General features: G+C 45.2%; 1 protein-coding gene across 1 annotated transcript in view; it reads left to right on the forward strand.

The window, feature by feature from the left end:
• The window catches only part of LOC140395214 (receptor-type tyrosine-protein phosphatase delta-like), a 634,165-nt gene extending 620,476 nt beyond the window's left edge, over positions 1 to 13,689 (forward strand). Inside the window, exons 35-37 of the mRNA XM_072482754.1 lie at positions 1,002 to 1,156; positions 4,728 to 4,863; positions 10,068 to 13,689. Coding sequence (XP_072338855.1) covers positions 1,002 to 1,156; positions 4,728 to 4,863; positions 10,068 to 10,136 — 360 coding nt within the window. The 3' untranslated portion in view covers positions 10,137 to 13,689. The remainder of the gene's footprint in view (positions 1 to 1,001; positions 1,157 to 4,727; positions 4,864 to 10,067) is intronic.
• Positions 13,690 to 26,669: the final 12,980 nt, after the last annotated feature.

Raw genomic sequence — 26,669 nt, forward strand, 5'->3', positions numbered from 1 at the left:
GGAGAATTCAGAATATCCAATTCACCTAACAGCACGTGTTTTGGGATTTGTGGGAGGAAACCAGAGCACCCGGAGGAAATCCATGCAGACACGGGGAGAATGTGCAGACTCAGCACACACAGTGACCGAAGCCAGGAATCGACCCTGGAACCTTGGGCGCTGTGAAGCAACAGTGCTAACCACTGTGCTACTGTACCGCCCTATTAGGATACAGAACACTTTTGTCGCAAGAAGTTGGCGAAGCAGAATCAATCGTGATATTTAAGAAAGATTGGCATAATGTCAGCCTACTTGTGACAATAATAATACTTGAAGAAATGTGTTAAAAGTTACAGGGAACGATCAGAATGATGGGATTTGAGTGGATTGTGTCAGCCTTGGTTCAGCAGTAACATTGCTGCCTCTATGTCAAAAGGCCATTGGTTCAGACTTCACTGGAGGCATCTAATCCAGGCTGACACCTCTCAGAGCAGTACGAGAGGCTTGCTGTGTGATCTTTTAACCCAATAACATTCCATTATTTCCAATTCCGTGTCCAAACGGGGGTAATCTTGCTCTAGGCCCCATTTCCATGGGGATCCTGCCAAAACTCGACGTTTAAAGGATTCTAATAAATGGAAAAGACATTCATCACAACAATTCAGGCTCAAATAGTACCTCATACATCTCTCAACACATAAAGACCAAACTCAGTTGTGTCAAGAGGATCCGAGGGCAGAATGTTCGAGTCCTGCCGACGGCACTAACAGACCGCCGCAAAACAGTTACGGGGAGAGGAGGACAGAGGATCCTACCCCCTAGGGTCATGTCTCCTGCAAATCTTGTTTATTCAAATCTAAAAATGGGGCCTGGCAAAAAGTTTCAAAAGAAGTGGCCTGCCGATAAACTGTTCCATTGTCAGGAAGGTTGCTCAGCTCAGTGCTTTCTTTGTTATCATTGTTTATGAACCGGGATGCTATGCCCACTACCCGGTGCCTAAAGCTATTCTTCTTCCTCCATAGGATGGCCAGTCACGGACTGTCCGGCAGTTCCAGTTTACAGACTGGCCAGAGCAAGGAGTGCCAAAATCCGGAGAAGGTTTCATTGACTTTATAGGACAAGTGCATAAAACTAAGGAGCAGTTTGGCCAAGATGGACCCATCTCAGTTCATTGCAGGTAAGTGCTGGATGCTGTGTCTTGAGGAGCAATATCCCTCAAACAGCCTAAATAAAGGCTTTTGAAATTCGAGGTGTCACTGGAATACTGTCAACCAGCAGGTGGGGTTGGCGTTGCCGAACTTGCTTCATTATTATTGGGCGGCGAATGTGGACAAGATGGGGCGGTAGTGGGAAGGAGAAGGGGTATAAGAGTGGGTTAGGATGGAGGAGGAATCTTACAAGGGGTCTAGTTTGAGGGCTATGGTGACGGCAGCGTTGCCAATGGCTCCGAGTAGATATTCAGGGGGCCCAGAGATGCAATCCACGGTGAAGATATGGAATCAGTTGAGGAGGCATTTTAGGGTGGAAGGGATGTCGGTGCTAACGCTGCTGTGCGAGAATCGTGGGTTTGAGCCCAGGGGGATGGATAGTGTATACAGGAGGTGGAGGGAAGTGGGGCTGGTTAAGGTGAGGGATGTGTATTTGGAGGAAGGGTTCACCAGTCTGGAGTAAATAAGGGAGAGGGTAGCGCTGCCGAGGGGGAGTGAGTTCAGGTATCTGCAGGTTAGGGACTTTGCGCGAAAAGTCTGGAGGCGGTTCCCTAGGTTGTTGGGATACACCTGTTGAAGCGACTTCTGCTTCCAGAAGTAGAAGGTGAGGGAAGAATTGGGGATATATACAAGTGGCTGGGGGAGCAGGGAGGTGAGCCGGTGGTGAAGATCAAGGAGAAACGGGAAGCGGAGTTGGGAGGGGTGATCAATTGGGGAGTATGGAGTGAGTCACTGCTAAGGGTAAACGGGACCTCCTCTTGTGCAAGAATGACCCTGCTACAGTTTAAGGTTGTGCACAGGGTGCATATGACTCGGGCGAGAATGAGTAGGTTCTTTCAGGGGGTAGCAGATGAGTGTGAGAGGTGTGGGCGGGGGCCAGCGAATCACTCGCACATGTTCTGGGGTTGTGAAAAATTGGGGAGATTCTGGGCGGGAGTGTTTGCGGTCTTATCCAGGATAGTGGAGGAGGAGGTGGACTCGGACCCTTTGGTGGCGATATTTGGGTTTCAGAGAAGCTGGAGCTCATGGAGAGGAGGAAGGCCGATGTCATGGCCTTCGTCTCTCTGATTGCACGGCGCCAAATTTTACTGGAGTGGCGGTTGGCATCGCCACCGGGGGTAACAGCTTGGTTGGGTGACCTGTACAACTTCTTGCACTTAGAAAAGATAAAGTATGAGTTAAGGGGCTCTGCAAGGGAGTTTGAGAAAAGGTGGGGGATATTTGTGACCATGTTTGAAGAGATGTTCGTCACAAGTGGGGAGGGGGTGGGTGAAAATGGAGAAAAGTCTGTACAGACTATATAGTTGATTGTTGGGAAGTATGTTTCCCGGGGTGTTTTATTGCTGTAACCTGTTTTGTAATAAAATACATTTAAAAAAAAAAAGATCAGCACTTGGCCCATAACCTCAAATGTTAAGATGTGCCAAGTGGTCATCCAGGTACTTTTAAAAGGAAGTGAGGCAACCCCCCTCCACCACCCTCCCACTCAGTGCATTCAAGTCCATAATTTTGTTAGTCTGATGAATGGGGTTAAGTCTGACTTGACGAAGTTGGATACCTTCCCTCTGTCCTTGGCAGGCAAGGTCCGGTCAGTAAAAATGAATATCCTCCCAGGGTTTCTATTTTTGTTTCAGTGTCTCCCCATTTTTCTTCCCAAGTCTTTCTTTGTGAAGGTTAATTAAATTATATCTTCCTTTATTTGGGCAGATTTGTAGGAATTTTCTGCAGAGGCGGAGGCAGTCAGGGGGCCGAGCGCTACCTAATTTGTTATTTTATTATTGGGCTGCGAACAGTGAAAAAATACGGGGATGGCTTAAGGATTCTGATTCCAAATGGGGGCGGTTGGAGGCGAATTCTTATAGAGACAAAGAGATGATTCCTGTAAATTAAGACCAAATTAAGACTAACATCGGCTTGGAGCCCAGCTTAAAAAGCTGCTGAACTACCGCCAAGGACAGAGGGTACTAGTTTGAGGGCCGTGGCAACTGATCCCCTTCCATTTTCCTCTGCAAGGTTTACTTGAGTCCAGTAGCGATGGCCACTTTCAGGAATTGGAGGCAGTTCAGGCAACCTTTTAAGCTGGGCTCCATGTCAATGTTAGTCTCAATCTACAGGAATCATCTCTTTGTGCTGGTGGGTTTGGACCTGTCGTTCGGATCATGGAGAGGGAGGGGCTGGAGAGGTTTGGGGACATATTTATAGACGGGAGGTATGCTGGCTTTGAGGAGCTGTTGGATAAATTCCAACTCCCGAAGACTAACGTATTTAGATATTTACAGGTCCACGACTTCTTGCCCAAGGTGATTCCTTCCATTCCCGCGGCACTTCACCCTCTCATTTGGATAGGGTACTTTCGCTGACTGAAATGGGGAAGGGGAAGATTACAGACATTTATGGCCTTATCTTGGCGATGAAGCGGGCTCCATTGGATGAGGTGAAGAGGAAATGGGAGGGCGAGTTGGGCCCAGTATTTGATCAGGGGTGTGTGGAGTGAGGCTCGCCACAGGGTCAACTCCACCTCCCCATGTGCTAGGCTCAGCTTGATTCAGTTTAAGGACAGCATGGTGGCACAGTGGTTAGCACTGCTGCCTCACAGGGCCGGGACCAGGGTTTGATTCCGACTTCGGGTGACTGTGTGGAGTTTGCACATTCTCCCCGTGACTACATGTGTTTCCCCAGGGTGCTCCGATTTCCTCCCACAGTCAAAATATGTGCAGATTAGGTGGATTGGCTATGTTAAATTAGGCCTAGGTAGAGGTATGGGGATAATGTGGGGCTTGGGCCTAGGTACTTTAGTCTTTCAGAGAGTCGGTGTAGACTCGATGGGCCAAATGGCCTCCTTCTGCACTGTAGAGATTCAATGATAAGGTACATAGGCACACTTGACCAGGGTGTGAATGAATGGGTTCTTCTCAGGGCTTGGGGGTGGAGGATAGCTGTATGTGTTATTCTAGGGGGCCGGTGAGCAAACGCGCACATTCTGGTTATGTCCTAATCGTATTAGCTTCTGGGTCTCCTCCTTCAGCACCATGTCAGAGGTTCTTGGAACTGAGCTGGAGCCGTGTCCGCTGGGTACTACCTTTGGGCTCTCAAACTCGCTGGTGCTGAAGACTGGGGAGAAGGCGGATGTTCTTGCCTTTGCCTCGTTGATAACCTGGAGGCGAATTCTGCTTGGGTGGAGGTCTCCTTTTCCATCCAGTATCTTCGCCTGGCTGATTGACCTAATGCAGTTATTGTACTTGGAGACGGTCAAGTATACCCATGAGGGGACGGGTAGAAGGGTTCTACTCGAGATGGCAGCCATTCGTTTCCCATTTCAAGGAGCTGGTCACTGTCAGTTGTTTGTGGGGGGGTTTGGGTTAAGCTTCATTTTCTTTTTGGGGAGGTGGAGTTGGGAGGGTGGTTAAGTTTGGAGTTGTATTTGTTATGTGTTGCGGTTTAACTTTGTTATAATGGAAAATTTTCTTAATAAAAATATATTTTTTTAAAGGAGTAATCTCTGATTCCTACAATCTAATGTGAACTCCTTTATTTTCTTAGTGCTGGAGTCGGGAGGACTGGGGTTTTCATTACACTCAGTATCGTCTTGGAAAGAATGAGGTATGAAGGTGTTGTGGACATCTTCCAGACTGTCAAGATGCTCCGGACACAACGGCCAGCCATGGTACAGACAGAGGTAAGGACAGTGCCTCTATATCCATTGTGCAACATGGAGACCAGAACTGTGCACAGAATTAAGTATGGTTCAAGCAAGGTTCTAGACAAGTTTGGATTAACTTCTTTGCTTTTCAATCGTACTGACTGAGTGACAGTTAACTGTCAAATCACCTGAAGGCCCTTTTCCTGAATAAGGGCCTGAATAGGTGTTGATTACTGTAGCAGGAAGCTAAGCAAGGGAGAGACTCTTCTCAGTTCTATATAAGAAAGGGACTTTTTCAGGTGCATAACAATCTCTGAGGAAGACTTCATCCTGAGTGAGGCACAGACAGAGTGAGTATATTTGGGAATCTGCATCAAAGTGGGAATTCAACTGATAAATTTTATAAGTCTAGTTAAACAGGTCACAGTTAACTGACAATGCCCTTTGCCTGAATAGGTGTTGATCGATGTTACAGGAAATGTTTTCACACCATGAATGGTTCAGGTCTGGAATGCACTGCCTGTATATGGCGGAGGAAGCAAGTTCAATCGAGGCATTCAAGAAGGCATTAGATGGTTACTAGGGGGATGGTTAGCTCAGTTGAGTGAGTAGCTGGTTCGTGATGCGGAGCGACTCCAGCAGCGGGTTTAATTCCCGTAACGGCTGAGGCTATTCATGAACCTTCTCAACCTTGCCCCTTGCCTGAGGTGAGGTGACCCTCAGGTTAAATCACCACCAGTCAGCGCTCAAAGAAGAGTGCAGCCTGTGGTCCTCTGGGGGCAGACATGATGGGCCGAATGGCCTCTTCCTGCATTATAACAATTCTGTGATACTATATTCCCCTGGAAATCAAAGTCTGGTTGCCTGTTGAAAAATTAAATGCCCAACTCTGATACACATCTCACAGTCAGCCTCTGGTTTTAGGCTGGCAGTTTATCTATCTGATGAGTTGGCTGAGCAAACTAGATAAATCCATGCCTGACAATTCAACGGTAGCAATAAAAAATTAATTATCCAATAATTTGTATTAGGCAAGATAAATAACACAGCAAAGTGGAAATTGCTTAAAAATCAATTATCAGATAGCTTGAATTAAGCAACTTTGAATCAAGTGGCGTAAACTGTAGTTAATTGTAATGATGTTGAGGCTTCTGCATTTTTCCCAAATAAGCGTGGGATTCTTGGGCACCATTGCCTTCCAGGAGGAGCTGTTTATTTGTGTAAACAAAATTATTCATGAGAAATTACCTGAGGAATTGTAAAAATCAGTGTTGCCAAATAGTGTGTTTTAATAATGAATGGGCTTTTTAACAATGCTGCACTATGGATTTTCTGGTATGTGTCTCCAGTGGCCCATTCATTGCCTCATGGTGATCACTCGGGAAGGGCCTGTTATGCTGGGCTTCCTGGCTATGAAATAGCCTGGGTAAAGGTGATGGTCTATAAAATAAACCTCTAAAAAATGGACACCAATGCCATGCAGGAATAACAGCCTGCCCTTTACCCCAAGGCTATCTTGATCTGATTAGAACGAAGAGGCTCTGGCGTCTATGGACTGATTATCTTAGGTCACAAGACCGTTTGAAAAAAGGGGGGAGGCAGGAGTAGCCCATTCAGCCCATCGGCTCTGATCGCCATTTAATAAGATCATGGCCTGATCTGATTGCGGCCTTAACTCCACTTTCCTGCCTCACCCCTGGAACACTTCAGTACCTTGTTGATCCAAAATCTGTCGAACTCAATGACCCATTCTCTACTGCTCTCTGTGAAAGAGTACTCCAAAGACTGATGACTCGCGAAGAGAGGAAATTCCTCCTGGTCTCCTTCTTAGTGGGAGACCCCTTATTTTAAAATGTGCCCCAAATTCTAGATTCCCTGACAAGAGGAAACGTTCTCTCAGCATTTATCCAGTCAAGCCCCCTCAGAATCTTTTATGTTTCAGAAGATCACCTCTTATTATGATCCCAGACCAGACCCCAACAGTGGCGAGGAAACTGGATCAAATATGTTAGTGTATTTTAATACTGTGCAGAAAGAATGATTCGGTCCATGAGGGATTGCATGGAAAAATAGGGCTTTGGTATTTCTAAAGCAAAACTTTAGATGAATACAATATTAAACTTTTAACTTAATTTTCGAAAAGAACAGCTTACGATTAGCATTTAACTCTGCTGCTCAATTTCCAATTAAAGAACAAGAAAAGGAACATACAGCTCTCAATCCAGCTTGAAAATCAACAGGGCATAGAGTAATACTTGCTTTGCAGAGCAGATTTGGGCCCCCAAAAGAACTTATGCAGATTCTGGGTGAATGCCTTCAATAGCTGCTTCAACTGGTTTGTTTCAGCCTCTTCCTTACAAAGCTGCTCTGCTTTTAAAATATTATTACTCTTTCTTTTAAACTATCCTACTGGAAAAGAATTTCCTGACTCGGGGGCAGGCAGATCAGGGGCGAGATTCTCCGACCCCCCGCCGGGGCGGAGAATCGCCGGGGGCTGGCGTGAATCCCGCCCCCCGCCGGTTGCCGAATTCTCCGGCACCGGATATTCGGCGGGGGCGGGAATCGAGCCGCACCGGTTGGCGGGCCCCCCCGGTGATTCACCGGCCCGGATGGGCCGCTGTCCCGCTGCTGGAATGCCTGTCCCGCCGGTGTGGATTAAACCACCTCTCTTACCGGCGGGACAAGGCAGCGCGGGCGGGCTCCGGGGTCCTGGGGGGGACGCGGGCCGATCTGGCCCCGGGGGGTGTCCCCATGGTGGCCTGGCCTGCGATCGGGGCCCACCGATCCGCGGGCGGGCCTGAGCCGTGGGGGCACTCTTTTCCTTCCGCCTTCGCCACGGTCGCCAACATGGCGGAGGCGGAAGAGACCTCCTCCACTGCGCATGCGCAGGGATGCCGTGAGCGGCCGCTAACGCTCCGGCGCATGCGCTGCCCGTCAATTTCATTTCCACGCCAGTTGGCGGGGCACCAAAGGCCTTTCCAGCTGGCGGGGCGGAAATCAGTCCGGCGCGGGCCTAGCCCCATCAAGGTGTGGGCTCGGCCCCTCAATATGCGGAGGATTCCGCACCTTTGGGGCAGCGCGATGCCGGACTGATTTGCGCTGTTTTTGGCGCCTGTCGGCGGACATCGCGCCGATTACGGAGAATTTCGCCCCAGAATTCAGCTCCTCTCTCTCACTGCCTTTCTGCATTCCTGGATTGCACTCAGCAATGACCTCCTCCACCCAAGCTGGAAAACAAAAGCACATTAACTCCCTAGGGATTTCCCCAGTCAATCCACATTCCTCTGGTCAATTTCACCTGCTGTTCCTTAGAAACAAAACAAAAACCTTTTTAAAATCATGTCCCCTGCAGCCAAACACCCTGGGCTGGATTCCCTGTCGCCCGACGGCGAAATCGTGATCGGGCGGAGAATGGATTCCGACGCCGGAATCAGCGCCAGAGCTGGTTTGACACCAGTCCGCCATGCTTTGCCCCCTCCAAACTGGATGCATGCTGTTTCAATGCTATTGGCGCGTCATCGGCCAGCCCACCCACAATGCTCCATTTTATGTGTGCATGATCGGGTCAGGGGTGCCCTGCGTGGGTATTGTGGGTGGGGGGGGGTTCCCCATAGTGCGTTCAGGATGTGTGGGGGTCGGGGTCTCTTCGGGGGGCCTCGGAGATTGGTACGCCATTTAAAAATGGCATCCCAATCTGGCGCTGCACTGGGGAGTTCGGCAAGCAGAGCTCCTCAGTGAGCAAAATGGGGCTACGTGGGTCCTTGGCCATGCATTTCCCGCTGAGGCCCCTTTTACAACGCAAGTCGCGTTGTGTGGCCATGTGTTTCTTGGTGCTGCAAGCCCCGGGAAGCGTGCAGCTAAACGCGCTCGCTATGGGACTTTGTTCCCAGTTAGCTGAATTGCGGCCATTGGCAAAAGAGATCACAAAAGAGAATGAGCAACTTATTATAACTACTTAAAGATGTCAATCAAGCAAAGTCAACAATTCACAAATTGGCAAATCAGAATCAATTCTGAACTCCTGCTTTTGTTGTTCTGGGCTCCTAGCTAAGCATGCATAATGAAGAGAGGTGGAAATTCAAATAACATTGAGTTAACATGGAAGTTATGAGGGGATATGGGGAGTAGCTGAGTTGCATGTTTAAGACCTTTTGAACTTACCTTTCAAAAGGTTCCGAAATCCAGATCATGGTTCACAACTCCTCTGAGTGGCAGTGAACAATGAGTCTTGGCGAAGTTGGCCCAACTCCATGAAAATTGCAGGGGCCTCGGAGATGTCTACCCCCACAATGGAGCCGGCCAGGTCAAGAGCGCAGGATGTGGGCTGACTGCCCATGAAAATTGGGACAGGGATCTGGGAATCACTTCCTGCCTTCCATTTTTAAATTGCTCCGGAGTCATCCCAACTCCACAAAATTCCGCTCCTTTGGAACCTCTTCACCTGCCCTACCTTTCTTTGTATCATCGGCAAGTGGATTGTATTTAAATTGCAGCAGTAGTTAGATGTAGTGTAAATGTAGTCTCAATCTGGAGTCAGGACAGGCCTTGGCTCGAGGTTCACCCGATAATATTACAGTGATAATTGTATCGTGGTAAACTTGTAATGTAAATGCTTTCTTCCTGACTCACACGTTTTACTCTCTGACCGATTCTGCGCTTTTGTTTGCAGTGTTAGCAATCAGCTGCAATGTGCTGTGAATCTCCGTGGAGGGTGTTGTTGCAGGGTATGTCCGTGCTCATGCCCATAGACAATATTTTTCTCCGTATGGACAGTAGCTCAAGCACTTGCCCACATTACGAATTAACAAACGTTTTGTAAAAGAAGTTTAGTGCAGCGTCACACACACAAGAATACACTCAGTCCCTAATACGCTGGTGGGTTGAGCTGCTTCCAGTATTTTGGAAGCAAGTGACAGCCACGGAGTGTGTATTTCGTTTCAGAGAGTCTGACCTCTCCGCCTGATCCTTGTGGCAGGATATTTCTTGGTGTCTGTCAACAGTCACCCCTAAAACAGATTATCTGATCACTCGTTTAATTAGTTTTGTTGGATCTTGCTGTATGGAAATTTGTCGCTATGTTTCCATTCAGTAAACAAATTCACTGGCTGTGGACATCTTGAGGATATGAAAAATGTTACATGACTATGAATTATTTCTCCATTCCCGGTAAGTATTTTGGTCTTCAGAATGGGTGTAAAATATTTTTCTCATTGATGAAGCTCCTGTTTCTGTTTTTTCAGGATGAATATCAGTTCTGCTATCAAGCAGCATTGGAGTATCTTGGGAGTTTTGATCATTATGCAACGTAAAAAGCCATTGATCACCAAACTCTTAACAGGCCACAATGGACACAGAGCCTCTTCTGAGCCATATAGCGTGCTTGAAAAGTACTTTAATTCTAACCACCACCAGGGGGAAGATATTTCAGATGGACCCTAAGGGAACTCAATGTTGTAACCCAGAAGAGAAGAAGGACACTGGTCTGTTGGGGGGTGGAGGGATCATTTTAATAATCGGACAAGTCCTACTTACCTCAAGTGTTCAACTGTGGTGAAATGGATCTGGATTTCCTGTTGTGTGGACTGTCTGATGAAATATTAAGGACAGACGAGCAAAATGTCAATCAGAAAGTTTATGAAGGGAAAACATGAAAAGGTGGGATCCTGTCTTTGGTTACACCATTAGAGTTCTGCTTGCTTACAATCCCTTTTACTAATTAAAGCTATGGAACAGCATTGAAGGGAATCGCTCACAAAATCACATTTACTGCAGGTGTCCTTTCCAACTAGTTTTGGCTGCCGTGTGGTCATTAAAGGTCACGGATTTTTTTTCTATCCTTTGGCAGTCCTCACTGGGCCATGCTTCATCTATGCATGTTCTGCATCTGTGCCTTCTCCCCACACCAGATCCCATTGTGAACCTACTTTAGATCTGTCCATGATAGTTTCCTGTTTGTACCATTATTTTAATGCAGCGATCGTGAAGGAACTGTACATAGGTGAGGTATTACGGCTGTCAATGTTGGATGGTTATGGGCTCATTTTAAGGGGGGGTGCGGTGGGAGTAGGTACATTATTGACCTTTTCTATTGAAAATCCAAGGCCAGGATAAAAAATCACCACCTCAGCCGATGGCAGTAGCAGTAGTAAAAGGCACGAGGACATTTATCGTCTCAATGATGAGCTGACAGTTGTAGCTGGGTCAATGACCTGAGCACGAGGAAGTCAATAACATTGCAACCACTCAACTCCTCCTGTTTGACCGAAGTGGCTAAAGGCTGTTGCGTTCTCTTTTGAGTAAAGGATCGAGCACATAGGAGGCACTTAAGGAGATAAGTCGAAAATATTATGCAAGGAAGGAAAAGAATAAATTTGAAGGAAATACTGCATTTACACATTCCAGCCTGAAGCACCAAAGTATCTATTGATCATTAAATGCAAACCTAGTTTTGCATGCATCTAAATGAACACGGTGAGGGCAGGGAAGGGGGCGGAGGGGAGGAATGAGTTATTTCCAAGGAAGAAACGCTATTTAGATAACATAAAAATTATGTATGTGATGGCCGGACAAAACATGACTATGCCCTCCCTATGTTCTCCGGAACTTGTCTAATCTTGAGGGCTGCTGAAGAGATTTAATGTCACAAAGCCCTTGGGACAGCCAACCTATTCTCATCGGGATCTTCAAGCTGGGGATTTGGGTTTTGTGAGTCCGTGGCTTGGTCTCTTTCTGCTCGGGATGTCGCCAGAGAACAGTGAAGTGCGAAAGCCCCTCAGATAATCGTGTCGCCTGTTTGTTAATTGTACTAATTTGGAAAAAGTGGGGAAAAAGGAACGGCACAAAGATCTGAATTAATATTACTGAATAATACCTATATTAAAGAAATATAATTGTTTTGTGACACATTTGAAAAGGCCATCCTATTTATTAACATCCCTGCTATATCCTACCAACAATCCACATCCTTAACTGCTGTAATTGGTTATTGGGGCATTATAATCACTATTTGGTTACCCCAACCTCATCGGTCTCTTTCAAAGTGTTGTTTTGAGGGCATGGTTTTGCAAACCATGATCCAAGACACATTTTATGATGCTGTGCCCATGGTTGGTAATGTCGGCATCAAGGCCGACAAGAGGACAGGTTTCTGTGATTATTACGTTAAACAGAGAAGGATCTTTTTATAAATGTGCCGTTGCATTTATTCATCAGTGGAAATTTCTCCTCTTCAAAAAGAGGGCAATTTTGGGTGTCTGGTCTTGCAGGGACATTTAAAGTTTTTGAAATAGCAAGATTTTAATTCGCTGAAAGCAACCAAATTAAATCAGCCCAATTAAAACAGTGGTATCAAATGGCCACTTTCAGGGAGCAATATAATCACCGGCAGCAGGAATTTGTGATTCACAAACTGTTTTGTAACGAATGGCACATTGAGCAATGAGCGATGTGCACCAAGAATTTATTCTCTTTAAGGCTCCATCATACCACAGTTTCAATTTCCAAAGTTATAAAATATTTTCCCATTGGGTTTGATATCCGTCTTATGACATGCGGTTTGCTGACTAATCAAACAGTCTCACATTTTGATCTTTAATCCTAGCTTCCTACCTTCTTGATTGGCAAAGATCAATGGTAGTTGGCAGTGAGCGATTGTTGCCTCATTTCTCTCTATCGGTGTGAGGGAACATTACAATCGACAGCCATTCTAGGGGTTTCTTTTGGGGTCCGATAATTAATCTTGAGCATTATTTTCTTAAATCCGACTTTGCATAAATATCAGGATTGAGTGCAAATCCCGGATGTACTTCAGTTCACACCAAGGTTCCTACTTTTTTATAAGGTAAGCTTTTTAATTATTTTTTTATAAAGTTAATATATCTATCATGTAGTGAAGAGCTCCTGTGCTGTTTCAATAAAGTCATTGGCCATTGTTCTGTCCATCAAAATGGCCACCAATAGGCCATTAACCGAAAAGCCTAAAAGGCCCTTTCGCAGCACCTCAACCCCACCACCCAACCTTAGTACAAAATGTCTAAAAATGGATTGCATTGCAAAAGGTCTCTTCCGCCACTTAGCCTTGGGGCTGCAAGTAGGAAGCCCATAATTATAGAGTGGAACAGCCTCAAAGAAATGCATAAACAACATCCACAAGAGGGGGGAAAAAAAATAAACTTTGATGACTCGATCAGGTGAGGAGAACATCGAGGCAAAGCAGAAAAGGTTGAATTTGTGAGCGGTTTCCTCGAAAATCTTTTGTGTTTTGTAACATACGACAAACATAATCTTTTTTTTTAATTGTGTATTCGTTCCTTTTTTAACAAAAAAAAATTATCAGTCGAATTAAAAGAAACAAAAAAACATTTAAAATACATTTATTTGTTCATATTATGTTTAAAGACGGTCTATTTTTTCACTGTAGAAATGTTTGTGACTGGCTATATATCATTGGATTCTGAATGTTAAAAGAGCTTTGTTTGTACCATTTTAAGGATGTACTTCATTTATCAGGATTGCTTTCCTTCTTTATTTTGCCCCAAAATGGAACTCTGATGTGTTGGGATAAACAGAAATTAGCCTGGGGCTCCGGATTGCTACCCCGGGTTTATTCCGACGTGTTCCTTGTCAACGTCTGTGATGAATTTACTCAATAACTTGTGGCAGTTGCCAGACTTAACCAGTATGACAGCCAAATTAATGGGATGTTGGAAAAACAAAACAAAAGGAACTGTCATTTGTTTGAGGGCCAAGTGATTATTGCTTTTGAACAACTGTTACTTATAACTGAAAATATAATTGGTTATAAAAAAACCACTGTGTATGTAGATATGTTGACTTTGTATTAAAGGAAGATTGTCTGGAGAAGTGCTGTGGTTCACTCCTTCAAGGTGTCCTCTCAATATCTGTGTAAATACGTACAAGGCCATCAATCAATATTCCAATATGTTATAACACCTCTTCATATCACCTATTCTTTCCCTAGCCCTGTGGCGTGTTGAATCTATTGAGATGGTATTTTAATCTGCATTAACGAGCATGCGATAATCTAACTGAAAATGGTGGACATTTCTTGCGTAAGCTTACAGTCAATGGAGCTTTGCTCATAAGATTCACTATTTTGACTCCCTGTACTAGAATGGGCCTTAACGTACATGAGAACATCGCAAAATAGAAGAGCTTCAATAGGAACCTCCATTTTGATTTGCCTTACCATAGGAAAAGAGAGCTTGGATTTATATTGCACCTTTCATGACCTCCGGATGCCCCAACATGCTTTACAGTTAATTAAGTATTTTTGAAGTGTTGCCACTGTTGCAATATACCAGATCCTCTTTACTTAAGGTGATACTATTGCACAAGAAAACAATTTCAATGCGCAGTTTATGTTGGAGCCTTTTTGACGGTCAGATCGATCTTACTTTGGAGAATTCCGATTGCTCAGTTGTAATGTGAGCAGTGAAGGGCTGGAGTCGCGAGTAGAACATTACAACCCGTTTCTTGTATATTTCTTCTTGATGGAGAGCAATATTAAATATTGGCTCAAACCTCTCAAGATTTACTTTCTCAGTGCTGTCTCATAGCAACGACCTCTGTGGTGCAATCCTTGAAAGAAATGTTAAACCGATTTACCAGTCCTCCTGCCCTTTCAGCTGTGTGATTGGGTGACATTAGATTCTGTTTTGTGTTTATTGTTTTTCATGTCAATCAATATCGAGGAAAATTGGGAGAGCGCATCATGTTCACATTGAAACCTGAAGCTGGCCTCCAGCATAATGAGTTACTACTGTTGGGCACATAAATATAATACAGGCTATCCACAGGGAACATGGTGCAAATTTGGAAACAGAGGCTCCATACCTAGTAGTTTTCTTTATGAAATCATAAAATACTCTTAATGGCCATTTGGGAATTAGACAAGAATGTAAGACTATAATGCACTGGAAAAGGTCACTATGTTCCATCTGGCCAATGCCAGTAAACCGTGGCACTTTTGAGATGTCAATCTCCTGTGTCTAGTTCTACAACAAGCCTCCGTTTGCTTATTTCCAGTTGAGTCACGTGACGTGAGCTTTTTAAAATCCTTTTCTTCCATTACTGAAATTCCAATTCACTTTTAAACAATTTTCACAGTCTTTGCACAACACGTCTGGGGTGGCCACTAGTTTAGTAGTACAGGAGGTCTGATACAAGACCCTCGTCAACTATGTAGCATTCTCCCACAATGGGGGAATTAGCCGCTACCAGAAGGAAGATTTGCACAACACCTCATTCCAGCCCATTTCATATATCTGCTCATGCAGATATTTTCCATTTACGTGAGCAAACAAAATAAAGCTTGAGCCTGGTAATAGCTCAACAATATGTGACATGCTTTTATATCTACTGTCGAATTGGGGTGGGCTGGTAAATAGTGAGGAGGATGGCCTTGGATTACAGGAGGATATAGGTGGGCTGATTAGTGGCAAATAAAATTCAATCCGGATAAGCATGAGGTGATGCAAGTGGGCAGGACAATACATGATGAACAGCAAGACCCTGGGAATCACCTAGGATCAGTAGGATCATGGTGTGCATGTAAAGGAGGTGGATAAAGTGGTTAAGAAGGCATATGGCATACCTGCCTCCAGTAGCCGAGGCACAGAGTTTAAGAGCAGGGAGGTTATTCTGTAACTGTATAAAACATCGGCTAGGCCACAGCTAGAGTGTTATGTGGAGTTCTGGAATCCACATTGTAGGTAGGATGTGATAGCACTGGAAAGAGTGCAGAGGAGATTTACCAGGATGTTAACTGGGCTGGAGAGTTTTAGATATGAAGAGAGATTGGATAGACTGGGGTTGTTTCCTTGGGGCAGAGGAGACTGAGGAGGGACATGATTAGGGTGTATAAAATTATGAGGGGCATAGAGTAGACAGGAAGAAACTTTTCCCCTCGGTGGAGGGATCAATGGCCAGGGGCATAAATTTAAAGAACAAAGAAATGTACAGCACAGGAACAGGCCCTTCGGCCCTCCAAGCCTGTGCCGACCATGCTGCCTGTCTAAACTAAAATCTTCTACACTTCCAGGGTCTGTATCCCTCTATTCCCATCCTATTCGGCCCTCCAAGCCTGTGCCGACCATGCTGCCTGTCTAAACTAAAATCTTCTACACTTCCAGGGTCCGTATCCCTCTATTCCCATCCTATTCATGTATTTGTCAAGATGCCCCTTAAACGTCACTGTTGTCCCTGCTTCCACCACCACCTCCGGCAGCGAGTTCCAGACACCCACTACCCTCTGTGTAAAAAAACTTGCCTCGTACATCTCCTCTAAACCTTGCCCCTCGCACCTTAAACCTATGCCCCCTAGTTATTGACCCCTCTATCCTGGGAAAAAGTCTCTGACTATCCACTCTGTCTATGCCCTTCATAATTTTGTAGACCTCTATCAGGTCGCCCGTCAACCTCCGTCGTTCCAGTGAGAACAAACCGAGTTTATTCAACCTCTCTTCATAGCTAATGCCTCCATACCAGGCAACATCCTGGTAAATCTCTTCTTCACCCTCTCTAAAGCCTCCATATCCTTCAGGTAGTGTGGCGACCAGAATTGAACACTATACTCCAAGTGTGGCCTAATTAAGGTTCTATTCAGCTGCAACATGACTTGCCAATTTCTATACTCAAGGCACGGCCAATGAAGGCAAGCATGCCGTATGCCTTCTTGATTACCTTCTCCACTTGTGTTGCCCCTTTCAGTGACATGTACACCTAGATCTCTCTGACTGTCAATACTCTTGAGGGTTCTACCATTCACTATTTATTTAAGGTGAAGAGCAAGAGGTTTTGAGGGGATGTGAGGAAAAACCTTTTCAACCAGAGTACAGTGGGAGTCAGGAACTCACTTGCTGAAAGCGTGATGGAGGCAGAGCTCCTCATAACAATTAAGTAGTTAGTTGTGCACTTGCGATGCCAAGGCATACAAGGCTCAGGGCTAAGTGCAGAAAAATGGAATTAGACAATTAGATGGTATTTCTGACCCCTGCAAATGAAATAGGCTGAAGGGCCTTTTCTGTTCTGGAGACCTCTTTGACTCTAAGGTGAACTGTGGCTTTCAAATAGAAACATAGAAAACAGGAGCAGGAGTCGGCCATTTGACTCTTCAAGCCTGTTCTGCCATTCAGCATGCTCATGGTTGATCCTCTATCAATGCCATACTCCAGTAGTAAAAGAGTCTGTATAAGCCCCACGACAGAATCGCCAAAACTGCAGTAGAGGTTGAAATGGTTAGTGGAAGCAGTAATAGTTCAAACAGAGCCCTTGAAGTACAGCAGCTACATGCAAAAGAAATTGAATATCATAGAATTAGAATTTACAGTGCAGAATGAGGCCATTTGGCCAATCAAGCCTTCACCGGCCCTTGAAAAGAGCACCCTACCCAACCCCACACCTCCACCCTATCCCCATAACCCCACCTAACCTTTTTGGAGGCTAAGGGCAATTTAGCAAGGCCAATCCACCTAACCTGCACATCTTTGGCTGTGGGAGGGAACCAGAGCACCCGGAGGAAACCCACGCACACACGGGGAGAAAGTGCAGACTCCGCACAGACAGTGACCCAAGCGGGGAACTGAACTTGGGCCTCTGGAGATGTGAAGCAAGTGAGCTGCCATGCTGCTCCTTGATGTATTGATCAAAAGGTACGAATGATCACAAGCCAGGTAAGCAGAAGACAGGCTTCTCACAGGCCAGGATTTTGCAGTCTTGGGGGGGTCGGAGAATCCCTGCGAGGAGAGAAAGCAGAGAGTTAACAGTGTTAGAAATGGCTTGTGTAGAAAGGACAGCATTGGTGGAGGGTGACTGTGAGGTATGGACACAAGATGGCAATAGGCTGAGGGTGAGTGTTGTTCAGATGGGGATCTGAAGTGCCTGGAGCTGCAAGGTGCGTTGTTCTAAGGAATTGTATGCTGGGCAATCAGAGTATGGGGCATGGTATCTGGAAGTTTTCTCTCGCCTGTCATGCGCCCAAGAGGTCCTGGTGTCTCTTGGTGCACTCTCTCCAGAATGGAGGCATCACACTTCTGCTGTTGATTTTCTCAGCCACTTCCACCCACACCTGTTTGGTTGGTGAGTTTGTCCTCTTTTCCCCCACCCTTGCGAGAGCTCACCTCACTGCAGTCCTTCAGATCCCACTGTAGGTCCTCCAAGCAAGAGTGGGTGACCACCTTTCATGTGGTTTCTGCAGCCTCAGAGATCCATGTCCAGGACAGACTTTCTGATGTTTATATATGTATAATTTAATATAAAATCATGTAGAGAGAGCAAAATAAATTGAACAAAAAAGTTGAGATGTAGAGCAAAATAAAAGAGATGCAAAGAATTTTTTAAAAAATATCTTCTATGTTTTTTGAAATCACCAACAATAATTAAAATCTGAAGGAATGAGACTCCATGCAACCAGAAGTAAATTTTTAAGGCCAGAGAAGTTGTTTGGCAGTAATTATTATTTTAAGTAATTATTATTTTTCTGGCATGCATAGGGTGTATTTAATGATTCAATAATGGAATGTCACCCAGTTGCAGATGTTTTCTTAATGAGATAAGAGCACCAGTCACTGATAGGGGATTGTGTAATCACATTGTGGGCTCATTAAACTAGGCGCATGAGAACATAGATACAGGGATAGAAAGTTTGAAGACGTATCAGCAGCGCTGTCTGTGCCCGTGTTCAGCTCACAGGTCAAAGTGAAGCTGAGACTGGATCGCATGATGCACTTCCCTGCAAGTGATGGCATGGTGGTATCCGTTAAAGGCATATTACAACAGGTTTCGATGCAAATATGCAATTTTAATCCAGGTCTGAGCAGAGGAGCAATGGTGACATCTCTGACAGGCCACGAACACGAGCCAGGGACAGAAGCTGCCCAAGAGGAAAACTTGACCTCCTCACCCCAGTCAGGATTCACTTGCAATGCCCTGAGGAGCATCCTTACAAGTCCCTAATGTTGGCTTCCTCTCACCTGGATATAACAACTTGGCTGTTGCCTCCTGCCAACTTTCTGCCATTTTTGGTCGGGGAGTCAGCTGATAACTTGTTGACGAGGCCATTTATAAATGTCCAGTACTGCTCCCCAAACTGGCCCACGGTTTACCTCACTGCATTCCCATCCATGAGTTGGAATCAATGGCAAATGTCTTATTTTTGATGAGACATTAGACTGAGGCAGGCTTGCTTATTCAGGTGGATGCGAACATTTCAATGGCGCTGTTCAAATAAGGGCAGTGTGGTGATTGTCCCTTTCAGGGCAACACAGCAGAGTAAGGGTCACCTGGTTTGTGGGACCAAATGGGAACCACAGGTGGATTCTCCTCTTGGGCAGGAGACATATGGGGAGCGAAGTGCAGCCGTGAGGCTGCTGTTTATTTATTAATAAATCCTTTTTGTGTTCACAAAAGTCTGTGAACGTGCATCATTGCAAACAGATAAATAAATCAATTGGCCAACATTCACCCCCTCAAGAACACCACCAACAACAATAGAACATTTAGTCATTCATTGCATTTCTGTTTGTGGGATTTTGCATTGTCCAAATTGGCTTAAAAAACGGTTACTCTTCAAAAGTCCCTAATTTGCCATGAAGCACTTTGGGACTTCCTGAAACTGGGGCAAGCACTATACAATTCAGTGTTTATTCTTTATTTTTCATATTTTTGAGTATAAGGATTACCAATAGTTTATCCCCCCCACCCCCCTGCCCCCCTTTTGTGAGGGCCACAAAGAATCCAGCACGGGTTTTAAGGATACAAAGTAATAAATTTATTTACAATAACATATATATAACAGCAGCAGCAACTTCCCTTGCTGCACATTCCTTCCTGCTGGTTCCTAAACTGGCCAGCTTTATTTATACTAGGAGTTTACTAATGGTTTCTCCGCCCCCCTCATTGGGGAAGCTCATACTCCCACAGGATTGTGGGATTGTCATTAGTCCCCAGCCAATGGTAAGTAGGCAGGTTATAATACCCCCCATCTCTGCCCAGATTCTTTCTCATGTACTGGAACAACATTCTTCCCCTGAATGAACACCACCAAGGCAGGCTAACTCAACTCAATGCTATTTGTGAGACCTCATTGTAAACTGGTTTTCTGATTTTGCCCATAAAATGGCAGCGACTACGTGCCATGCAGCACTCTGCGGCACAATGGAGACATAGCCAATGATGTGTAAATGCAGGCTCATAATTTCTGCACGCAGATTGATTTGCCAATTTTGAAAACTGTAGCAGATTTAATCATTACAATTAGTTTGAGATACTTGCTAAGCAACAGAAAAACAGAGACGCCCATACATACCCAGAGGGATCAGCAAAACAGGTGCTCAGAACTGGACTCCTAGAAATTGATTTAGCCCAACAGATATGCAGGACATAGAGAGCATTATTGTCAGACCAGCTACAACCAATAGAACACAAAATGACTAGGATTCAATAAGTGGGAACATAGGAATCCAAATGGAATGCAATATTGGTTCCAGTTCTCAAGTTTCCCACCATGTTGAGCAGGTATTCGCTTTATGTCAAAGGTACCATGGTACAGCTGCCCGATAGTTGCACAGCAACAGAATAATTATGGCGCCTTCTTACTGACCCAGTTTGGACTTCTTATTGAGACAGGAGATGTTGCACATTTACTGCAACACAACCACGACACCCAAGGTGGAAAATGCAATCACAACCAATTGGAGAAATCAGCCAATCGCTAACAGAAGCCTCTTGTTCAATCACAGACCGTTAAAAATACCAGCCTACTGCACAGAATGCAGATTGTTACAGTAATCAACCAAAATACAGCTATCTAAATTACCCAGTAGTGGTAAAGAATCACAGAAGCTTACATGTCAGAAGGAGCCCAATAATCAGACCATCGACCATTGCTGATGTTTGAAATAACTATCCAGTTAGTCCCACTTCGCTGCTTTATCTCTAATGCCCTGCAAATGTTTCCTTTTTAAGTAGATGTTTGGTTTTGATCACTGGAATTCAAATAGGTTGGGGAACAAGGAGGCTCTGCTTACAAATGGTCCTGTTGATTTGGTTACTTTCATTTATATCTCATCTTGTAGCACCTTCAGAATTCCCCAGAGACATGAAGACCAACCAATATTTTCTTTCTGGAAAGGTAATGGCTGTTGTTATTATAGGCAGGTGATGTGGCCCAGTTTGAACAGAGAAAGGCCCGACGAGCAACAAGTGAGATGAACAGTCAAGGGTCATCCAATTGGTTAACAAAGGTTTCCTGCTGGTGGGGAATGTCAACCAAGTCACTGGGAGAATTCTTTCTTTCGATAGTCTCATATCGGATCCTCTACAATCACCTCATCAGGCAGGCAGTGCCTCGGCTCAACATCTTGCCCATAATATGGTGCTGAATCTTGCTCCTCACAGCTATGAGAATCGATAACCAAATCGCGACAGGTTTTCTGTTTTCTCCCACCTCACCCCCACCTGTCCAATTTTCTCTCCTCCTGTCCTCACGGTGATAATTTATCCAGTGCCTCATCCATGTGGTCACATTTCTGGTGACAGTCTGGATGGTGAGTTATTCTTTGGCTATTCGATCATTAGGGCATCACAATTGACCCTACCCTCCTCTCCTCATCCCATGTCCAACGCGTGCACACACACATTCTAGCACCCAGGAAGTGTAGAAGATTTTAGTTTAGATGAAATGAAAATCACTTATTGTCACAAATAGGCTTCAAATGAAGTTACTGTGAAAAGCCCCTAGCCGCCACATTCAGGCGCCTGTTTGTGGAGGCTGGTACGGGAATTGAACCGTGCTGCTGGCCTGCGATTTAGCCCTGTGCCAGCATGGTCGGCACAGGCTTGGAGGGCCGAAGGGCCTGTTCCTGTGCTGTACTTTTCTTTGTTCTTTGATGAGCAGATTGCAATTAAAACATTGGGACTGTAGTCAGTGTTTGCACTCCCTAGTCTGGGGAGTACCCTGATTCCTGTACTGTCTGATTGCAGTTAGCTCAGGATGAAATCTGGCTGGATGTATTCCTGAAGGTTTCTTCACAGAAACGCATCCCTCCAAATGGCCCACCTCCGTTGGCACTCGAAATGTCAAACCTCAGCCAATTGGAAAGCCATAAAACCTTTGTCAGCCAACGGGATGATTCTTGACACAAAAACAGAAAATATTGGGCAATCTCAGCAGGTCTGACAGTATCTGTGGAGAGAGCAGCGTGTGAACGTTTCGAGTCTGGCTCCCCTCTCCACAGATGTTGGCCGACCTGTCATAATATACACCAGTATATCATGGTGCAGACACACACTGATGGACACACAGTGGGACCAATCAACACACACAACACCGCAGCCATTCACCAGTTAGAGCACACACACTATAAAGACAGGGGGCATCAGAGTTCCCGCTCATTCGAGCTGCAGCTAGCTAGTAGGACAGAGCTCACAGCCTGCAGCACAGACATTCACCATGTGCTGAGTGCATCAGCTGGTTAGGACAAGGCAAAGGTCTTTAGTTAAAGCTAGTATCATGTTAACCCACAGTGAGAGTATGTTAAACAGTTAATGATTCAATAAAATAATGTTGCACTATTTCAAGTGTTGGTGACCTGTATGTGTTCCACGGATCCAGAGCGCCCAACAGAACACTACCTGCTGAGATTGTCCAGTATGTTCTGTTTTTGTTTCAGATTCCAGCATCTGCAGGAATTTGTTTTTATCTTTGTGGATGATTCTATTCGCTGAACAACCTTCCCAACACCCCCCCGCCCACCCCCCACCCCCCCCCCCCCCCCCAACCTCCTCATCTCCAAGAGTTTTAGAATTAACAATTGAAAGAAAATGAAAAGAATCTCTTGAATTGGTTTTCTGATTGATACTACACTCCTGTATGCTTCACCCAAAGCCGGTGTCTATGTATTTACATTGTGTACCTTGTGTTGCCCTATTATGTATTTTCTTTTTATTTTATTTTATTTTCATGTACTAAATGATCTGTTTGAGCTGCTCGCAGAAAAATACTTTTCACTGTACCTTGGTACACCTGCAATAAGATGGCGCCAGAGCGAGGTGACTCTCTGCGAGCTCTCCCTAACAGATCCACTTTTTACTTAACTTACAATCGTTCTCCTTTTCTTTTCTTGTACTTAATGATCTGTTGAGCTGCTCGCAGAAAAATACTTTTCACTGTACCTCGGTACACGTGACAATAAACAAATCCAATCTAATCCAATAAACAAATCCAATCCAATCTTCTGGGTTGCTTTTACTGCACAACAGATTAATCTTCAATTCCTGAAGAGTCCAGAACATTCCTGGAGTCGGCAGCTGTTGCTCAGTTGCTACCACACATCTGAGTCATCAAGTGGTGTGTTCAACACCAGAGACTTAAGTGCAAATATCTAGGCTGATGCTGAGTGCAGTACTGAGGGAGTGCCGCACTGTTGGAGATGCTGCCTTTAAGATGTTAAAATGCGATATTCCAGAGAGGAGACTGACTGGAATCAATCTCAGTCAGTGCAAAAAGTGCTTTCCAACCAATCCCCTTTTTCAGCTCCTGACCTGCTGTAAGTTAAGGGGCTTTAATTGTTTTTAATGCGATGAGTGTTTCTATCTCCATGAGCCTTTCAAACCATTTTCCAGTGGGTTTGGACTGGGAAGCCAATGGCCAGAGTTTGCCCACCTCTGCAGTACAAGCTCCCTCGCTCAAGGGGTGGAGGCCCATCAGCGGGATAGTTAACTGTGGACATTAAAAGCCGGCCCAGGGAGGAGCCAAGCTGTAGAGTCCTCCCGACTGGGACTTGTAAATACTTTAATTTGGTAATAAATCATTTGTTTTAACTGTCCTTAACGGACTCTTCTGTGACTACTAAAAAAGCCCTAACGAAGTCTCTCAAGACTGTCACAGAGCAGAGCGTCTCAAGCATCTGACACATGAGAGGAGGCGGAGAGCATCCTGATGGCAAGCAAAGTAACGGGAGTTAATGGGATCTACACAAAATTCCAGAACATCGGATCACAGGGAAGGAAATGGCCAGCAAAGCTGTTTGCCGACATGCACAGGACAGGCACCATTCCAAACATCTGGCTCCAATTCAATACGGAGGCCATTGCCAAGCTAGGAAAACCTCTCAATGACTTGTGCAGCTACACCACCATCAGCTTACTCTCAATAACATGCATACACATACAAACACACCAGTTCGGAGCAGGGGAAGGCCCCGTGACGCATAAGGGCCTGGAAAGCCTCCAGAGTCCCACTGGGGAAACAGCAATGCCCCTAGCCCACCCCCAGCTCCCTCGCCACTTCCACACCAACGGGCAGGTTTTCACACTGACCGCAACTGCTCTGAGCAGTGAGGTCCTGACATTGACCTCACCCACTGAGGCCAGTTTCTAGAAAGACCTCAAACCAGGGACTGCCTTTGTTGACATATGCCATGCTAATGACACATTGTGGCTCACAAGCATGCTGCTGAAACTCTCCAAAATCATAAAACTACAACCCTTCAACTAATCTACTCAATGATCAGCAACCAACAGTTCCGTGATCCGTTTGCTGATCACATCAGCCACCCGCAAGTCAGCTCCCACAGCAATTGGGCCTCTCACTGGTTGTCTTCAATGTATATACCGATGGCCTCATTCCCACAAAGTCTTCACTCTTTGCATTTGTTAGCAACTTGGTCCTGGGCGAAACAATTTTAGGATATTGAGAAAACACTCACTGAAGATCTATGTTATCTGAAAGCTTTCATTCAAACACGGCCAATAATGTCATTTTAGCCTTCCATTTGAACAACTATAAGGCAAAGGAAAAATTTCATGTTCCATAGAATTCCTAAAGTGAGAAGGAGGCCATTTGGCCCATTGGGTCTGCACCGACCCTCCAAAAGAACACGCTACCCAGGCCCGCTCCTCCGCCCTATTCCCAAAACCCTGTAACCCCATCTAACCTGCACATTTCTGGGCTGTGGGAGGAAACAGGAGCACCCGGAGGAAACCCACGCAGACATGGGGCGAACATGGGGCTAAGTACTGTGCCACCATGCTGCCCAATGGCCAACTACTCACCCATGGCTAAAATATCTTGGCATCATTCTTGATGATATATTGACCTACTGGCAATCCCTCCAGAACACCAGGTCAAGATGGGTGTGAATCTCATACGGAAACAGATGTATACCAGTTGGGACAGAAGAGTGAACACATTTCACACTGCTTCACTCACGCACAGCTGTTCACTTGCCTCAGGAGCTGCCACATGAACTGTCATGTTGTTATAAACATCAATCGCTCATGAAGGTTTATGTAAATGCATAGTGGGTTCATTTATTTAGACGGAACACGGGAACATTTACACACAGGTAGAAAGCTTGCAGGCATCAGCAGCAGAGCTGTGTGCTCCACTCAGAAGCAAAAGTGAAATTAAGATTGGATTGCATGATGCACTTCCCTTCTCATGGTGTCATGTTGCTATCCTTTAAAGGTGTTTTACAAAATCCACCTTTCTTTTAAATTATACTTTCCCCCCTTACAAAATATAGAGCGTGTGCTCTTTCCATATAGCACAATTTAAGGCTATTCACCATATCATATCTGTAATTAATCTGCTGCCAGGCTGTTTGACAACTGCTGAGCACTCATGTCAAGTCATTACAATGATATAAGGCATCAATCTCTCACAAGGGAGCGTGTAGGTGCATTGTGAGTTCACTTATTTAGCTTGAAGATATCAGCAGCAGAGCTGTGTGTGTGTTCTGCTCAGAACCAAAAGTGGAACTAATGACTGGATTGCATGACACAGTTCCCTTTTGGCGATGTCATGCTGCTATCCTTTAAAGGCATATTACAACACAAACATGGTAGATATCCACATCAGGGAAATCATTTATTGATTTTTTAATAAATTTAGAGTACCCAATTCATTTTTTCCAATTAAGGGGCAATTTAGCGTGGCCAATCCACCTACCCTGCACATCTTTGGGTTGTGGGGGCGAAACCCACGCAAATACGGGGAGGATGTGCAAATTCCACACGGACAGTGACCCAGAGCCAGGATCGAACCTGGGACCTCGGCGCCGTGAGACTGCAGGCTACCACTGCGCCACCATGCGGCCCGACATCAGGGAAATCATGAGGATTATTTCTGGGATATTGAGACCAACACAGCCCAAGTGGCATCCTGTGCTAGCCCACATTGAACTCCTGACATCTGTAGGAAACACATCCTGCTTAAAGAACACCACCACTGACAGATATCACAGCTCTCTCATTGACACCGGATGCCAAAGAAATTTCACAGATCCATCTGAAAACCCGTAGCCCCGACTGGAACACACTCCAACCCCTTTAAGCTGATGATACCCTTGCTCTTAATGGCACAGCACCTGTTTGACTGCAAACATTACCAAACGCTGGTAACTGACCTGAGTGGTGAAGTTACAGATTTAAATCTCCCGCAGCAAACCTAGACAACCTTCAACCACTTGAGGATAAGAAGATGTGACTACTTGCTCCATGAGTTAAACATGGGGAAGAGCTCAACTTGTGACTGTGGCCATTGGGATCAGACCATTGCCCAGAGACTAAATGTCTGCCCTGAGAGATCCATTTCTGGTGGCATCAGAATCATTCACACTGAAGGTCTTAAATGGATTGTTAACCTTGACATCAAAACTTAACTGCTTCCCTAACCATATGAATAAAGCAACCATTTCAGGCAATGAATTCCAGGTCCATCAGTCCCTCACCACCCTCTAGGATAAATAAGTTTCTCCTCAACTCCCCATTAATCTTTCTACAAATTAATTTAAGTCTGTGTTCCATGGTTTATGATCTCT

The sequence above is a fragment of the Scyliorhinus torazame genome, chromosome 18 (genome assembly GCF_047496885.1).
Source record: "Scyliorhinus torazame isolate Kashiwa2021f chromosome 18, sScyTor2.1, whole genome shotgun sequence".
Classification (NCBI taxonomy): domain Eukaryota; kingdom Metazoa; phylum Chordata; class Chondrichthyes; order Carcharhiniformes; family Scyliorhinidae; genus Scyliorhinus; species Scyliorhinus torazame.